At 44.3% G+C, this 16,288-nt stretch overlaps 2 protein-coding genes across 3 annotated transcripts in view; one reads left to right on the top strand and one right to left on the bottom strand.

Annotated features, from left to right (window-relative positions):
- Positions 1-16,288, bottom strand: part of DNM1L (dynamin 1 like) — a 497,546-nt gene that overhangs the window by 291,714 nt on the left and 189,544 nt on the right. The gene's annotated exons all lie outside the window — the stretch shown is intronic.
- Positions 1-16,288, top strand: part of TTC38 (tetratricopeptide repeat domain 38) — a 97,944-nt gene that overhangs the window by 69,286 nt on the left and 12,370 nt on the right. The window contains exons 8-11 of one of the 2 annotated variants that reach the window (XM_082256173.1): positions 8,313-8,372; positions 9,505-9,543; positions 10,419-10,500; positions 15,241-15,406. In XM_082256173.1, coding sequence (XP_082112299.1) covers positions 8,313-8,372; positions 9,505-9,543; positions 10,419-10,500; positions 15,241-15,406 — 347 coding nt within the window. The remainder of the gene's footprint in view (positions 1-8,312; positions 8,373-9,504; positions 9,544-10,418; positions 10,501-15,240; positions 15,407-16,288) is intronic. The other variant, XM_082256174.1, reaches the window with a different exon arrangement.

Genomic DNA, 16,288 nt, shown 5'->3' with positions numbered 1-16,288 from the left:
GGTGGCGATCATAAGTGGGAGAAAAATAAAGACTCCATAGCGTAATACTGTTATACAGTCATATGTCACCCTGAGAAGTGCACACCGTCACCAGAGCCAGGTATCAGATAAGTGAAGCACCCTTGAGTCCCAAATGCTTACCAGATAATAGATGTTAAATGGTGTAGTAAAGAAAAAAAGTGGCACACAAAGGACCTCTCCCAACACCACTGCCTCTTACCGATGATCTTCGAGCTGAACACACCTGTTACTAAGAACCCGGCTTCACAAAAAATGCGTATATAGCGCCTTTTGTCTTACATACTGCACTGCTCTGGAGATACTATTTGGTGCCAGTTCAGGAAAGATCTTTCCAGTGTTATCTGCTCCGAGGATCGCTTGAGGGATTGTCTGGCTTTAACCTATTGGGATCCGGTAAGAGGCAGTGGTGTTGGGAGAGGTCCTTTGTGTGTCACTTTTTTTCTTTACTACACCATTTAACATCTATTATCTGCTAAGCATTTGGGACTCAAGGGTGTCGGTGCTTCACTTATCTGATACCTGGCTCTGGTGACGGTGTGCACTTCTCAGGGTGACATATGAGTGTATAACAGTATTACGCTATGGAGTCTTTATTTTTCTCCCACTTATGATCGCCACCTGTTAATGAGAGGATAATCTGAGCATATCGATCTGAGGCTGGTTGATTCAACTTCATTTGTGTTTTTGGGCGAACTCTATTCCGGTTTCCAGTAAGGAGACTATATGAAAGCTGTTTTTCATCTGACCCTGGGATTCTGGAATTTGGACTGTCTGTCATCTGGATAACATATTTTGATATCATTGTGGACATTTAAAGTGTTTATCAATCATTGTGCTTTGTTTGATGATCGCTTGTCGATATAGCACAAATTAGCGCAACTTAGCCCTTTACATATATATTTTTGTTTGTCACAAATTAAGTTGCTGCTGTTGTCTGTTAGTTAGCGCAGTTATATTCCCTTTTTCACCCTGATGGAATAGGCCTGAACCACCGTCTGATTCATCTGGAAATGATCGCAGAGGAAGCGGACAATTCTTTTAGAGGTCCATCCGTGAGCACAAAGAGAGAGTCTAACTTCCTGAAAGACTCCGTAGCTCCTAGGTACACCCTAATTGCCCGGCCCACATCCAAGGCATGCAGGACAATTTCCTTTGGATATTTAGGTCTGGGACACAGGAAAGGCAACACAATGTCTTCATTGAAATGAAAATCCGAGACAACTTTTGGAAGGAACGACGGACAGGGGCGAAGAAGCACCTTATCCCTGTGAATGACCAGGTAAGGTGAAAGACAGGATAACTCTGCCAGTTCCGACACCTTGCACGCAGAGGTGATAGCCGCTAAAAAGGCCACCTTATGGGACAGCGTAAGCAGGGGAATCTCCCGAATATTTTCAAAAGGAGGCTTCTGTAGAGCTGAAAGCACCAAATTAAGATCCCTAGGCGGCAACGGAGCCCGAACTGGAGGAACCAAATGTCAGATGCCCTGAAAAAAGGTACGCACCAGGGAGTGTGTGGCCAAAGTTTGTTGGAAGAAGACTGCCAAAGCTGACACCTGACCCTTGATGGTACTCAAGGCCAATTTCTGTTCAACCCCCGTTGATCTGAGCCACTGAGAAGGAGCAAGGAAGAACCCCAAGAGACTCACACCACACAATGTACGTCTTCCACGTACGATGGTAGATCTTTCTAGAGGTAGATTTCCTAGCTTTCAACAGTGTAGGAATTACCGACTCAGATACCTATCCTTCAGAACCTGGCATTCAACAGCAAAGCCGTCAAAGCCAGCGACTGTAAAGCCAGATGGAAGATCAGTCCTTGGGACAGCAGATCCTCTCTGAGAGGAAGCTGCCAAGGAATATTGACAAGCAGCCGCACCAGATTGGTGTACCAAGCCCGGCGAGACCAGTCTGGAGCCAAAATCCCTTTTGCCTCAATCCTGCATAGAATTCTAGGCAGAAGCTTGAGAGGAGGGATCCCTTGACCGATCCACAAACCTCTGTTGAGCCGAGACGCCAACAGATCCACCTCGGGGATGCCCCACAGCTGATGAAACACAGCTGATGAAACACCTCCGGATGAAGGGACCACTCCCCGTAGTACAACGCCTCCCCTGAACAGAATGCTTGCCGAGGACGCCTCCCCAGCCTGACAGGCTGGCATCTGTGGTGACCACTGTCCCCTACAAGGGGAGGAAGGATTTTCCCAGCCGAAGCGCCGGAGAACGAAGCCACCATATCAGGGACTCCTTCGTGCCCCGACTTAGCCGGATCTGAGTGACCAGAGACTGCGGAGACTTGTCCCATTTGGTCAGAATTTTCTTTTGCAGGGACCTCGTATGGAACTGTGAAAATGAAACTGCCTTGAAGGTAGACACTATCAGGCCCAGCAGACGCATGTAAGTCCGGAGGGATGACCATTTGTTGGACAGCAGGAAGCGAATTGCAGCCTGCAATTTCTGGAGTTTGTCCAGAAGAAGGAGCACTCTGGCTAAGGCGGAGTCCAGAGTCAGGCCCAGATAGCTTTGTAGACAGAACCATAGCAGACTTCTGAAAATTTCACTTTCTAGCCGAACTCCCGCAGAGTTCATATTGTAATCTCCAGGTTCTTCACCAGAGCCCAGGGAGACTCCGCTCGCAGAAGGAGATCGTCCAAGTAGCCCAGTACCGCGATCCCCTGTTGGCGTGGCAAAGCTAGCACCAGGGCTAACACTTTTGGGAAGACCAGAGGAGCGGATACGAGACCAAAGAGTAGCGCCACAAACTGATAATGCTCCTCTCCCACAGCAAAGCAGAGAAAACGCTGGTGACTGGCACATATTGGAATGTGAAGGTAAGTATCCTTGATATCGATAGAGGCGAGGAAATCCCCATGAAGTAGGGATGCCACCACTGTTCAAATGGACTCCATTCTAAACTTCTTTACTCGCACAAAGCAGTTTAGTGCCTTGCAGTCCAGGATTGGACGCACTTTGCTTTCCTTCCTGGGAACTGTGAACAGGTTTCAGTAAAAACCCTGAAAACTTTGCGAGGTGGGAATCGGGACAATCACCCATTGAAGAAACAGGTCCTGTACCGCCCCAAACATTGTTTGGAAAAAAAAAAACCTTACGGGGGGACAAGAGTGAAATTCGATCTTGTAGCCTGGACCAAACTGGTTTTGCACCCAGGATGTCAATGGTCCCCCAAACCAGCGAAGACGTCCCCCTTGCCCGAGGTGAGGGCGCACCTTTATGCAGGTGGAGCCTTGTCCACGGGTCTGAAGAAGCCCGATCTTGGCTTGCCAGACCAGGTTTGTTTGGATCCTCCAGAAGAGGCCCTGAAAGGCTTCGAGCCCTTGTCAGTCGACCATGAAGGACGAAAAAACTTCTTATAAGCAAAGAAGGAAGGCCCACGTCTACGACGAGGTTCATTGCCCTTAGTAGCATGCGGAAGAAAAGTACTCTTTCCCCCTATGAGACCTTTAATGATGTCACCCCGGGTAGCTCCAAACAGGGGATCTCCTTAAAAAGGAGGATCAGTCAAGGCCTTTTTTGAAGACTGATCCGCAGACCAACACTTGACTCAAAAGACACGTCGAAGGACCACTGCCAAAACAGAGAGGCGAGCCGTCAGGGGAGCCGCATCCAAAGAGGCATCACAAATAAACTGCAGCCTCTGGACCAGCTGGTCTGCCAGCTTGGCAAAGGAAGGGGAGAGCTGATCCCCCTCCAGGTCAAGGTGCAGGAGCTTAGCCCACTCGGTCAGAGTTTGCGAAACTAGGGCAATGGTGAATACCGGCCTCATTGCCGAACCAGCCAGAGTGTACATAGTGAGGGCCATAGCCTCCGCCTTCTGGTCAACCGGATCCTTAAAGGCCGGGGACTCTTCAACCAAAGTCATGGTTGCTTTGTTTAATGTGGAAACTAGAGGGTCCACCACCGGTGGCACAGTCCACTTCTTAAGAAGGGACTCATAGGGGGTAACGCCTAGTAAAGCGTTTAGGAACCCCACGGGGCCGCTTTGGTCGTCCCCACTCTTAAGTGACAATTATGTCAAAATAGGCAGGGAAAGGAAACACCTTTGCCGCTTTGGATGGTTTGTGAGTGCCCAAGGGCACCGGCGCCTCCGTCACAGCTTCAGCTACATCCTTCATCTTCAGGGTCTCACGCACAGATACAATCAGTGCATTCATCAGCGCCTTTTTGTGCACGGTCGCAGACGTGGAGGAATCATCCTCACTATCAGAGAATTCCAGGCTCGTGGTTGCAGACCCAGCAGGGTGACCCATGTCCATGGCCGCCAAATCAGATTCAAGATCTGATGAGGCAGGGGAAGGCGGGAGGTGCTTTTTGCGAACCCGTCGCCTGCAAGCCACCTCCACCTAGGACACAAGGGACTCCAGGACCGCTGTCAGTGCATGGATGGATGGTTGGGACCTGGAGGGTCCTGCAGTCTCAGAGAGGGGATCAGGTGAGGAAACATGCTCCAAAGACTCCATGAGTCACCAGGGGGACCCCACAAATGTAAGACACTGCTAAGGGACAACCCCCACCGCGCTGGCAGCACCACCCGGTTGCCAGGCACAAAGCACCAAGCTATCTTCAGCAGAGAGGGAGAGGACCCCACCAGACTCGCCATCCACAGAAGCAGGCACCTGCAGCCAACAGGAAGTAAAATGATCCAGGGGTCAGCATCAGGGGATGAGGAGGGGCTGCCACCGCTGAAATCTCCACCCACAGGGCTCCACTGTCATGGCCGCCACTATTTCCAATAGCAAATTGCAACAAAATGGCTGCCGTACTACACAAACATGGCCGCCACATATAGAAACACACAGGCTACAACAAAATGGCAGCACCACAAGATTTACAGGGACCCAGGAGGGAGACCAGGCCTCAAGGACAGATCCAGGTAGTACGGGGGGCCCTGACAGCGAGTCCCCACCAGGTAAAACCTCCCCACACATACACAGGCGATGGTGGGGGCAGGATGAGGGACTGGGCAAGGGGGGGTGCCTGCGGGAAGGAGGGGAACCCGGGGGTCCAACAGTCCCAAGGAGGGGCCCACGTCCACCCCAAAACCCTCCAGGGGGAGAGGGGGGACAGCTACTCACCACACCAGGAACCAGGCAGGCACCGCTCCAGACAGAACCCCTCTTTGTCAAAATGGGGGGCTGCGGGCCAGGAGGAACGCTGTGACTCGGGCCGAGACCCAGTCGTATGCGACCTCACGAGGCGTTTAACTCACAGACCAGCCCTCGTCCAGTGAGGCTATGTAGTGGCTGACCTAGCGCGGAGTTGAGGCCTGCACGCGCTCACTGGCCAGACTGGGGTGACCAAAGGATCTAGATTATCCAGCAGTTGATTGTAGATTTCACAGGAAAAATCCAGGAGAAAAAATTTCTATCTAAAAAGAAAAAAAATTGCTAGGACCAGAGAGCAGGAAACTGGGTGTAGCCAGAATATTTTTTTGCCTAGATGCCTACTCCTGTAGGGGGCAGTATAACCCAATGGTTAAGACTATCAGGAGCTGTGTCTGTTATTGAATGAAAGAGAAATCACAAATTTTGATTTGTCACCAGAATAGAAAGACAGATCAACTTTTTTAATGGAGACACTAGTTCTGGTGACAGCCAGGGATTTCCCTTACTATGGAGGGATTTCAAATCACTTTTTGTTTTAGCTGTGGGACAGGAAGTGAAGGGAAATCTCCCCAATGGGACACATACAACAAAAAGTAAACTTTTAGGAGTTATCACACTCTGAAATTCTATCCATGAAAAGAAAAACAATTTGGCTATAGTTATACTTTTATTCTTATCCCAGAGACAAGAACAGGGAGTGAAAGATCTTGTCATTGTGAGTTGTTGCAGTTGAGAATGGCCTAGGAAGGATTTCACCCTTTAAAAAGCTCACTGCTTGGGGTGATCAGTACTTTCAGAGCCTCTGTCATAGAGATGAGCTTTTTTTATTCTCAGCTGGTCACAGTTATCTGTGGGAGTTATGCACTGCGATATTTTCAGAGGGATTTCCACATGTTTTAAGTCATGTATGCTGCTGTAATGGCAGCCAATAGTTCCCTTGAGTTTGCAATTCACTCGATGGTGGCGGTTTCTTCGTTTGGACACTACTGCTGTACACCTTTTATTTCACTGGAATGGTGGCTTCACATTTAAAATTTTTATCCTTTTTATGTATTTGGATGTTTTTTTTTGGTGCTACATGTATGTAATTATGGACTATTTGTACACGTGACTGTCACTTTATTTAAATATTACACATTATAACCAGTTCTTTTTCACTCTATGTGATCAAGTTTTTGCATGCTTTTGTACATGGATCTTACGTTTTTATGATTGCTTCAATTAGTATTTTGGTTTCGTTTTTTGGGCGCTACACTTTACATATACAGCATCTCACAAAGTGAGTACATTCCCTCACATTTTTGTGAATATTTTATTATATCTTTTCATGTGACAACACTGAAGAAATGACTTTGCTACAATGTAAAGTAGTGAGTGTACAGCTTGTATAACAGTGTAAATTTGCTGTCCCCTCAAAATAACTTCACACACAGCCATTAATGTCTAAACCGCTGGCAACAAAAGTGAGTACACCCCTAAGTGAAAATGTCCAAATTGGGGCAAATTAGCCATTTTCCCTCCCCGGTGTCATGTGACTTGCTAGTGTTACAAGGTCTCAGCTGTGAATGGGGAGCAGGTGTAATAAATTTGGTGTTATCTCTCTCTCTCTCTCTCTCATACTGGTCACTGGAAGTTCAACATGGCACCTCATGGCAAAGATTTCTCAGAGGATCTGTAAAAATAGAATTGTTGCTCTACATAAAGATGGCCTAGGCTATAAGAAGATTGCCAAGACCCTGAAACTGAGCTGCAGCACGGTGGCCAAGACCATACAGCGGTTTAACAGGACAGGTTCCACTCAGAACAGGCCTTGCAATGGTCGACCAAAGAAGTTGAGTGCACGCTCACAGCGTCATATCCAGAGGTTGTCTTTGGGAAAAAGACATATGAGTGCTGCCAGCATTGCTGCAGAGATTGAAGGGGTGGGGGGGTCAGCCTGTCAGTGTTCAGACCATACTCCACACACTGCATTAAACTGGTCTGCATGGCTGTCGTCCCAGAAGGAAGCCTCTTCTAAAGATGATGCACAAGAAAGCCCGCAAACAGTTTGCTGAAGACAAGCAGACTAAGGACTTGAATTTCTGGAACCATGTCCTGTGGTCAGATGAGACCAAGATAAACTTATTTGGTTCAGATGGTGTCAAGCATGTGTGGCTGCAACCAGGTGAGGAGTACAAAGACAAGTGTGTCTTGCCTACAGTCAAGCATGGTGGTGGGAGTGTCATGGTCTGGGGGCCGCATGAGTGCTGCCGGCACGGGGGAGCTACAATTAATTGAGGGAACCATGAATGTCAACATGAACTGTGACATACTGAAACAGAGCATGATCCTCTCCCTTCGGAGACTGGACAGCAGGGCAGTATTTCAACATTATAACGACCCCAAACACACCTCCAAGATGACCACTGCCTTGCTAAAGAAGCTGATGGTAAAGGTGATGGACTGGCCAAGCATGGATCCAGACCTAAACCCTATTGAGCATCTGTGGGTCATCCTCAAACAGAAGGTGGAGGAGCGCAAGGTCTCTAACATCCACCAGTTCTGTGATGTCGTCATGGAGGAGGACTCCAGTGGCAACCTGTGAAGCTCTGGTGAACTCCATGCCCTAAGAGGGTTAAGGCAGTGCTGGAAAATAATGGTGGCCACACAAAATATTGACACTTTGGGCCCAATTTGGACATTTTCACTTAGGGGTGTACTCGCTTTTGTTGCCAGCGGTTTAGGCTGTGTGTTGAGTTATACTGAGGGGACAGCAAATTTACACTGTTATACAAGCTGTACACTCACTACTTTACATTGTAGCAAAGTGCCATTTCTTTAGTGTTGTCACATGAAAAGATATAATAAAATATTTACAAAAATGTGAGGGGTGTACTCACTTTTGTGAGATACTGTATATGATATTTAAGTTGGCTTTACTACTTATGTGTTAGCTACCTCTTAGTACTATAGTTTTATACACAACGCAGAATTTTTGCCCTTTACCTGTTGGGAGAATATGCAGCAAAAGCAGATATTCACACACTGGAAAGTATTTAACAGGGTCGCTTTAAAGCTGAATTTTAAAACAGGCTGTGAATTTTCTTCATATATGACTCACTGTAATATACTGTATTTCCCGCTTATATATTTTTTTAGATCTTAGATATTGTTGTTTTTCCTTGCAGGATGGTGATATGCTTGCCTGCCATAATTACTGGCACTGGGCTTTGTATTTCATCGAGAAGGTAAGATCACTCGTCTGACTTGGCATACGTTGGACAGTACATTAACACACATTGCGATGCACGTTAACGTATAATGTGTTTAAGGCAATCCATTCAGCTTGAATGGGCTGCCAACACACCTCAATAAACCAATAAATGGAAGCACACCTTTTTTTACTGACACAGCACAGAACACTCACAGTATGTGTGTTGTGGTTCGCTGCAATGCATTGGCAACTACAGTACAGTGCATTGTTTCCCATTGATAATAATTGGCACTGCAACATGCGTGTTGCAATAACACGTTAAAATGTTTTTTGTTTCATAGTATTGTGCTGTCCTCAGGAAATGGTTGTATTGTGCAATCCACTTGACATGTCAGGGGCTGTACTTGAGGCCCTCTATATTTACTAGGTTGACCACTACCCATGAAAACTGGCATCTAACTGGATGGTGTGGGTTAGAAAATCACAGATCTTCTAATTTGTTTAGGAAAACGCATTTGATTGTCATATACAGTGTAATAAATCTAAGGAACCTAATAGTTGGCTCTGTTAATTATTACTTTTTTAAGCTGCATAAGTAGCTATTTGTACCAACTGTGTTGGTAGTTAAATAATGGCGCTACTTGATATTAACAAGATATAATGCACCTCTGATTGGCATTAAGTGACATTGGGGTAAAGTCCTCAATGTGATTTAATATAAAGAACAAGTGTTTTCATGTCATACAGATTTGAGGCTGGATTCACACTGTGTGTGGACACGGCTCACAGCAGGGGTCCGGTGCGTCCCTGTTCTCCATTTCAGGGATGAATCAGGCCTTAATTTTTGACTGAATTCAAACCTGAGACGGAGCCAAAGACACACAGGACCCTTGTGCAATGCGCTACGTGGCCACCCGGGAGATGTGTGAACCGAATCCATTGAGAGCTGGTCACAGTCTCCTGTCATGCGAATTGGATGCGGGTTCTAAACTCAGAGCAACCCCCTTTCCTAAGAGGTTCCCACATTTTGTATTGTTGCTGAATTAGACCCACTAATGTGCCCAGTGATAATTTAACTTACTTACCTTAAACCTATATCCAGCATCTCATTTTTATCTTTCTGTGACAATGTGATCTAATGGCAGTTTGCATTATCTCTCTTCCAGGGTGAATATGAGGCTGCCTTAACTCTTTTTGACAATCATGTGAGTACCTGACATGTACAGTAGAGGAAGTCCATCATTGTTCAATTTAAACTATGAACAAAATCAAAATGGGTCTTTGAAGTAAGCAAACATAGTGTGAAACTTATCAAGCCTCCTGTTTGATGCTTTGTTGTCAGTACCTCTTCCTGGTAGAACATTTTCTGTTTAGCAGCAAGCACCATAGTCCTGTCTTTTTCTCCTTAGTTTGTGAAAGTCCAGGAGCAGAAGGGCGCATCCTCAGTGTGAAATGCGAAAACTGGTTTCCCTTGGCAGCAGCTTCTGGGATATATGTCAAAAATGTCATTCTGCATTAATACAGCAGTTTTCATTTTTTTGGGTGTTTTTCCTGTGACATTGCTTTATAAATGCCAGGAGATCCTTTGCTTTTCCACATATTACAGGGTTCTGTAGTGAAATTTCACAGCAGTGTTGTCACCCTGTTGACAGTATTTTCTTATATGGACATGTTGATTTAAATAGACCTTAGGTAAGCAACAAACACATTAAAGCCCAACTCCAACTAACAATTTTACGTATAAAAATATAGAAACTGCTTTTTTTTTTCTTTTGAAGAAAAGGTCTAAATTGTATGAATAAAAGATAACCATTGTAAGCACCCTGGCAGTGTTACTTTGTCCCAACCCCTGTAATTGTCATTTTTGTAGGACAGCTTGATCTGCATTACAATGTGAGGAAAAATATAATTAAAAGCATGTGAAATACAAAATTAATTCATATACCTAATGATATGATTACAGTTATTTTCCATATACACTTATCAGAATACAATGTTTTTTTCATTATAGTGGACTTTTAAAGAAGAAAGGTGTGAATAGAGAATGGAGCCTTAGTATCACTGATGTCTTTCTCCACAGATTGCCCCCTCCTGTATCTCATGTGGAAGCATGCTGGATGTTGTTGATAATTCATCGCTGCTGTATCGACTTCAGATGGAAGGTATATCTCCATGTTCGTCTTTCCATATCTGGCCATACATAAGACACCAGGAGCTTGTCATGCAATCTTGCCTTTTCTGTATATTTAGTAATTGTACAGCCATCCTCTCTACAAGGCCTGTTTCAAATGGGCTTCAGTTTGTATAAGAGCAGTGTGAACAGAACAGCAAGCTCTGACAAAGTATTTGCAGAGCTTTCACCAAGATTTGTTGAAGCTTACAAAGTACCATTTAGCTCCAGTTTGTAAATGTTGAACACAGATCCTAATGGGAGCACTTGCCACTTTAAACAAGCTGCTAGCAGGCTGCAGAACTTATTGAAGCTTGTTGAAAGCCTGCTGAAGCATGCTAGTAGTTTGTTTAAAGTGGCAATCAACATTCTCATTAGGTTCTGTGTTCAATATTTACAAACTGGAGCTGAATGGTACTTTAAATGATTAAGCACAAGATGTATGTGTGAAACGCGTCTACGAGACTTTATGCTGGTGTCTTTGGTGTCATCACTTGCAACTTTTTGGATATAAAGGTATTTGAAACCTATTGGGATCCCTGGATGTGCGGCTAATTCTTTTCCTACAATGGTACTTTAAAAGCTTTAACAAAGCTCATTAAAAGCTCTGCATAATCCTTGTCAAAGCTTGCGGCTCACAATGGTCTTATACAAGCTGAAGCCTGTGTGAAACAGGCCTTAGACATGTGGTTAAAAGGGAATAATGGCCAACCCTAAACAGTAGGGATGCACCGAAATTTCGGCCACCTAAATTATCGGCCGAAAATGAGCCTATCCCATTTCGGCAGATAATGGGTTAACAATGCCGAAATTAATATGGCCGCCGTGAGGAAAGAGGAGGGCGCAGCGCAGGTTTTAAAAGTCCCGCCTCTGGCCGGCCGCCCGCCTCTAAATGACGTCCCTCCTACTACGATGTGCGTATGAATGAAGTGACATACCGGGCGGGAGGGCGGGCGAGCGGCCGCTAATAGATATAACTATGTGAGCCTTCACTTCACTGTCAGCGGGACTGTGTGTGAATGAACTGACCTTACACCGGGCGGGAGGGCGGGGGGAGCGGCCGCTAATAGCTGTAACTAATGTTAGCCTTCACTTCCCTGTCAGGCATGTATCTCCGCTGACAGTTATAGTTATTAGCGGCCGCTCCCCCCGCCCGGTGTCAGGTCAATTCATTCACACAGTCCCGACAGGGAAGTGAAGTGAAGGATCACATAGTTATATCTATTAGCGGCCGTTAGCCCTCCCTCCCGCCCGGTGTGTCACTTCATTCATACACAGATCGTAGTAGTAGTGACATCACTGGGAGGCGGGCTGCCGGCCAAAGGCGCTTCTTTTGAATGAAGGACACCGGAGGAGCACTCAGCAGAGTGACAGTAAGGAGATTGAATCGTTGGGATGGGGAGGGACGCTGAGCCAGAGAAGGGGAGGGTGTACTGCCGAGGGGGACGCTGAGGCAGTGGGGGGGGGGGGGGGACTGAGGCAGCTTACCAATGGTATTAGTATTATGCAGCATTAGGGGGGTTAATGTATTGCCACTGCTGGTCACTGATGCATTAGTGACCGACCAGTGGCAGTTAATTAACCCCTTTGTGCTGCATTAGTGCAACCAGTGTTAATTAACACTGATACTGGTTGCACTAATGCAGCACAAAGGGGTTAATTAACTGCCACTGGTCAGTCACTAATAGATGAGTGACCAGCAGTGGCAATACATTAACCCCCTCATGCTGCATAATACAAATACTATTGGTAATTTAAATTAACCTCTTGCCAACCTATCACAGTACATATACTGTGACAGGGTGGCAGCTACAAGTGTACGTCGCTACCTGTTTTTGGTGTAGGACCCTGTTCTATCTATTTTAAATTTTTTGGGGGGAAAAAGTCATTTTTGGTTTTCGGCCAAGGGCATCCTGCATTTTCGGTTTCGGCCCAGAATTTTCATTTCGGTGCATCCCTACTAAACAGGTTTTAGGAGACCTGGACAGGCCGTGCAGCTGGAAGACATCATCTTTAATAAAAAAAAAAAAAAAAAAAAAAAAAGGTACATCTTGATATTTACAGTGTGGCTGCAAGTGTATATGGCAGCCTTTCTCATACTTCTTACTACAAGGAACTCTTGAAAAATATTTAGGTATCAGGGAACCCCTGTTAAAGTTAACTCATCAGGGGTTAGTACCAAGAATGCCCCTTACTTTGGTGGTTGGTGGTCAGAATGGCAGCTTTACTGACACCAAAAAAGATCACTGGTGTCCTGCTGCTGGCTCTGTCCAATGGCACTGGACCCAAAACTGTACAGGCACTATCACATAGGAGGTCAATCAACCACAGCTCAATAAACCCCTAGCAACCTCTGGTGGAACCCTGGTTGAGAATGGCTGCACTATGACCCTGCATCCTTGTACAAAAGTGTGGTTAATCTGTGGAAGCTATGCACAAAAAAGGCAAGCAGAGGGCAAAGGCCAAGTCGATAGTCATCTCCCTGCAGCTGATCTTCTCCCCATTCCTTGACCTGCACTGTGTCTCTGTGTGGCCATCTTGCTAGAGGCAGGGCTTTGCTTCCTCCTATCAGAACTGTCCTCTCTGACAGCTGGTGATCTGAAAAATGGTGGGGTATTTTTCAAGAAGCAGCAGGAGAGGAGGAAAAAAAAAAGATACACTGAATGAATGAACGAATGAATGAAGCAGGAATAGGGAGATCATTGCACTGTAGTTCTTCAGTTACAGATTCTTCTCCAGCAAGGAGAACAGTGAGCAGCACAGTAGTGATGTCAACATATCTTCCTCCAAATCACAGTCAGAGGCAGCAGTACTTTAGATAAACTTGTAATACAGATATACAGGTGTGAGGCTGTGGACACAGGACATTCACTTCTGTCTTTCAGAAGAACTAGATTTTTCAGATAACTGCTGATTTACAATAAACATTTCTAGATGTTTCCTATAAGATAGCAAGTCTTCACTTTTTATGTTTAGGTCCACTTTAACTTCTTTACCTTTTATACAGTGCAAATACACCAAGGAAAACATTCTCCAGGATTCGGCAATCATGGTTATACCATCCTATTATTACTGCTGTTTTGAATTAGCAGCATAATTTCCATCACTCTCCATGTTTTTGGTACTTACATTACCTGCACTTTCCATTGATCCTACTGATACACTATGATTTCTCTTCTCCCACCTGATCAATTTTTTTCAAACTGGTTTCTGCATTACCGTATTTTTTTTTTTGTGTGCGCATTCGTTCTATAGACAAGTGAACAAACCAGACTGAACCTCATTAAATGCGTTTCAGTGTATAATGTTTGTTCCGATAATCCACTGTACATGCCATGTTGTCTCAAGATGTTCCATGACAAAGCCTTTTTTGCCTTCTTATCACAATTTACATTCAATGCAGATATGTTGTGAAAATTAAACCTAAGCTTCAAGTAAAGGGTAAAATACCCAGATGAAATACATACTGTAAAAGCTAGCTTTTTCCCCTTAAAAATGATTTGTATTTTTGTCCATACAGTTCTGAGATTTACACAACCTGCCACACAGCACAACCAGGCAGGTGACACAGAATGCAGTACAGTTGAGGTATACAGCATTATTCTTTTTTCACCACAGTCTTCTGCCTAGACAGTGAAAGTGCAGCAGTTTAATGTAGTCGTACCTGTGCTCACTCTGATCTCTCCTCTGCATATTCCTTATGGCTATGCATGCCGCACACCCAATTGACACTCAGTCCTGCCCCTCCCTTTCCCCAGTCTGAGCTTTGCTGTACAGGAATCGCCAAAGGCTAATACCCTGTCAAATTTAGGTATTTACAATGCTTGCAATAAAAAAAAAAAAAAATAAACTTTTAATGCTGAACTCTAGGCTAGTTACTAAAAGGTGCATATTTTTTAACGGGTTTATTTACTGAGAAATTTACCTTCATAATCTCTGTGGCTTAGTTACTTTTTAAAAAAAACATGGCTATTCCCAAGCACCTGGCCGTGGTATTAGTAAAGCTCCAATGCCACTTGCTGTCAGGGCGTAACAAATTACAATTTTCATAATGCATTAGGAATTATAGTAGCAATAGGGAGAATGAGAGAGTCAATGAGTGCCAGTGAGTGGGTGGGCCAGACCAGACTCTCAGGGTATTCCTACTACAGCGGGTGGTAACACAATTACATTGCTGCCTTCTTATGAAGAAACTACACTGGGGATGGTACAAGATCAGTGGTGAGGAAAAAGCGGGCACGTCGGTCACCAGTCTTATGAAATGCATATACAGAAGAATGACCCCTTGTTATACTGCATTCAATTGGGAATTTATCAGAGGCTGGGTGACTAAATTAAATAGTATGAACTGTATAAACGCGATAAAACTTCTGCCCCATTTCAGCTTTAATTAGGTATTAATACAGAGCTACATTAACTTGTGTTTTTATATGCCTATAATCAAGCTTTAAAACATTTTTACAGGCTAACTCCACCTTTTGCACCATGTTTTATGTTACACCTGTGTTTAGCGTGTAATATGTAACATGGTGAAAATCGGACCCCCACCCCCCAAACTGCTCTACCATGTTACATTGTGAAGGGATTCTTCTCCCCCACTGCAGAATGTATTTATATATATATAGACCAACAAACTGTATTCCGATGTCTAAAAATGAACTACAATGCAGCATCTTGAGCAGACAGAAATATCAAATATTTTCTTTTCTTTTTATGTTTAATGTGTGTCCAGGTGTGGATGTGGGAGACAGATGGAACAAACTTGTCCAAGTTACGAAGAAGCATACCAACGACCACTTGTTGATCTTTAATGATCTTCACTTGCTGATGTCTTCCTTAGGTGCAAAGGATGTTGGGATAACAACCCAGATGCTGGAAACATTGAAAGAACTTTCTACGTATGTAACAAAATTGCACATAGAAGAAAAATAATCATATCAATAAGGAAAAGCCATAAAGCTGCCACAAAACCTACATTCTCCCAGTTGAATCTCCTGCTGAATTCAAAATTATATAACCTAAATTAGAAAGGAGAGCTTGCAATATAAGTCCACACCACAACCTTCCTGTTACTGCCAATTTATAACATGTGTGAAGCTTGCAACTGGACATTCAGTCTTACGAGTTTAACCACTTCTGGACCGAGCCCATTTTTGACACATTTTGTTCACAAGTTAAAATCAGTATTTTTTTGCTAGAAAACTACTTAGAACACCCAAACATTATATATATTTTTTAAGCAAAGACTCTGGAGAATAAAATGGCAGTCATTGTAATATTTATTGCACAGCGGTCTTTCAAACGCCATTTTTTTGGGAAAAATTAAATATTTTTGTATATTGCGAAAGATGATGTCACGTTGAGTAAATAGATACCTAACATGTTATGGTTTAAAATTGTGTACACCCGCGGAATGGCGACAAACTACGGTCAATAAAAATCTCCATAGTCGTTGTTTTAAAAAATTTTAATAGTTACCAGTTGTAGCTTTTTTTTTTACAATGATTGCTCTCGCTCTGGCGATCACGGCGATACCTCACATGTGTGGTTTGAACAGCGATTTCATTTGCGGGCGCGACTTCCGTATAAGTTTTTTACGTGCACGTTTTTTTTTTTTTTCCTATTTCTTTTTTAATTTTACCACAGGTTTTTTTAAAAAAAAAAAATCACATCACTTTTATTGCTGTCACAAGCAATGTAAACATCCCTTGTGACAGCAATAGGCAGTGACAGGTACTCTTTATGGAGGAATCGAGGGTCTAAAAGACATTAGACCCCTC

This window comes from Pelophylax lessonae (genome assembly GCF_965119305.1).
Source record: "Pelophylax lessonae genome assembly, chromosome: 4".
Classification (NCBI taxonomy): Eukaryota; Metazoa; Chordata; class Amphibia; order Anura; family Ranidae; genus Pelophylax; species Pelophylax lessonae.
Note: the sequence above shows the minus strand (reverse complement) of the source record. Positions and strands in the feature narration are given on the sequence as shown.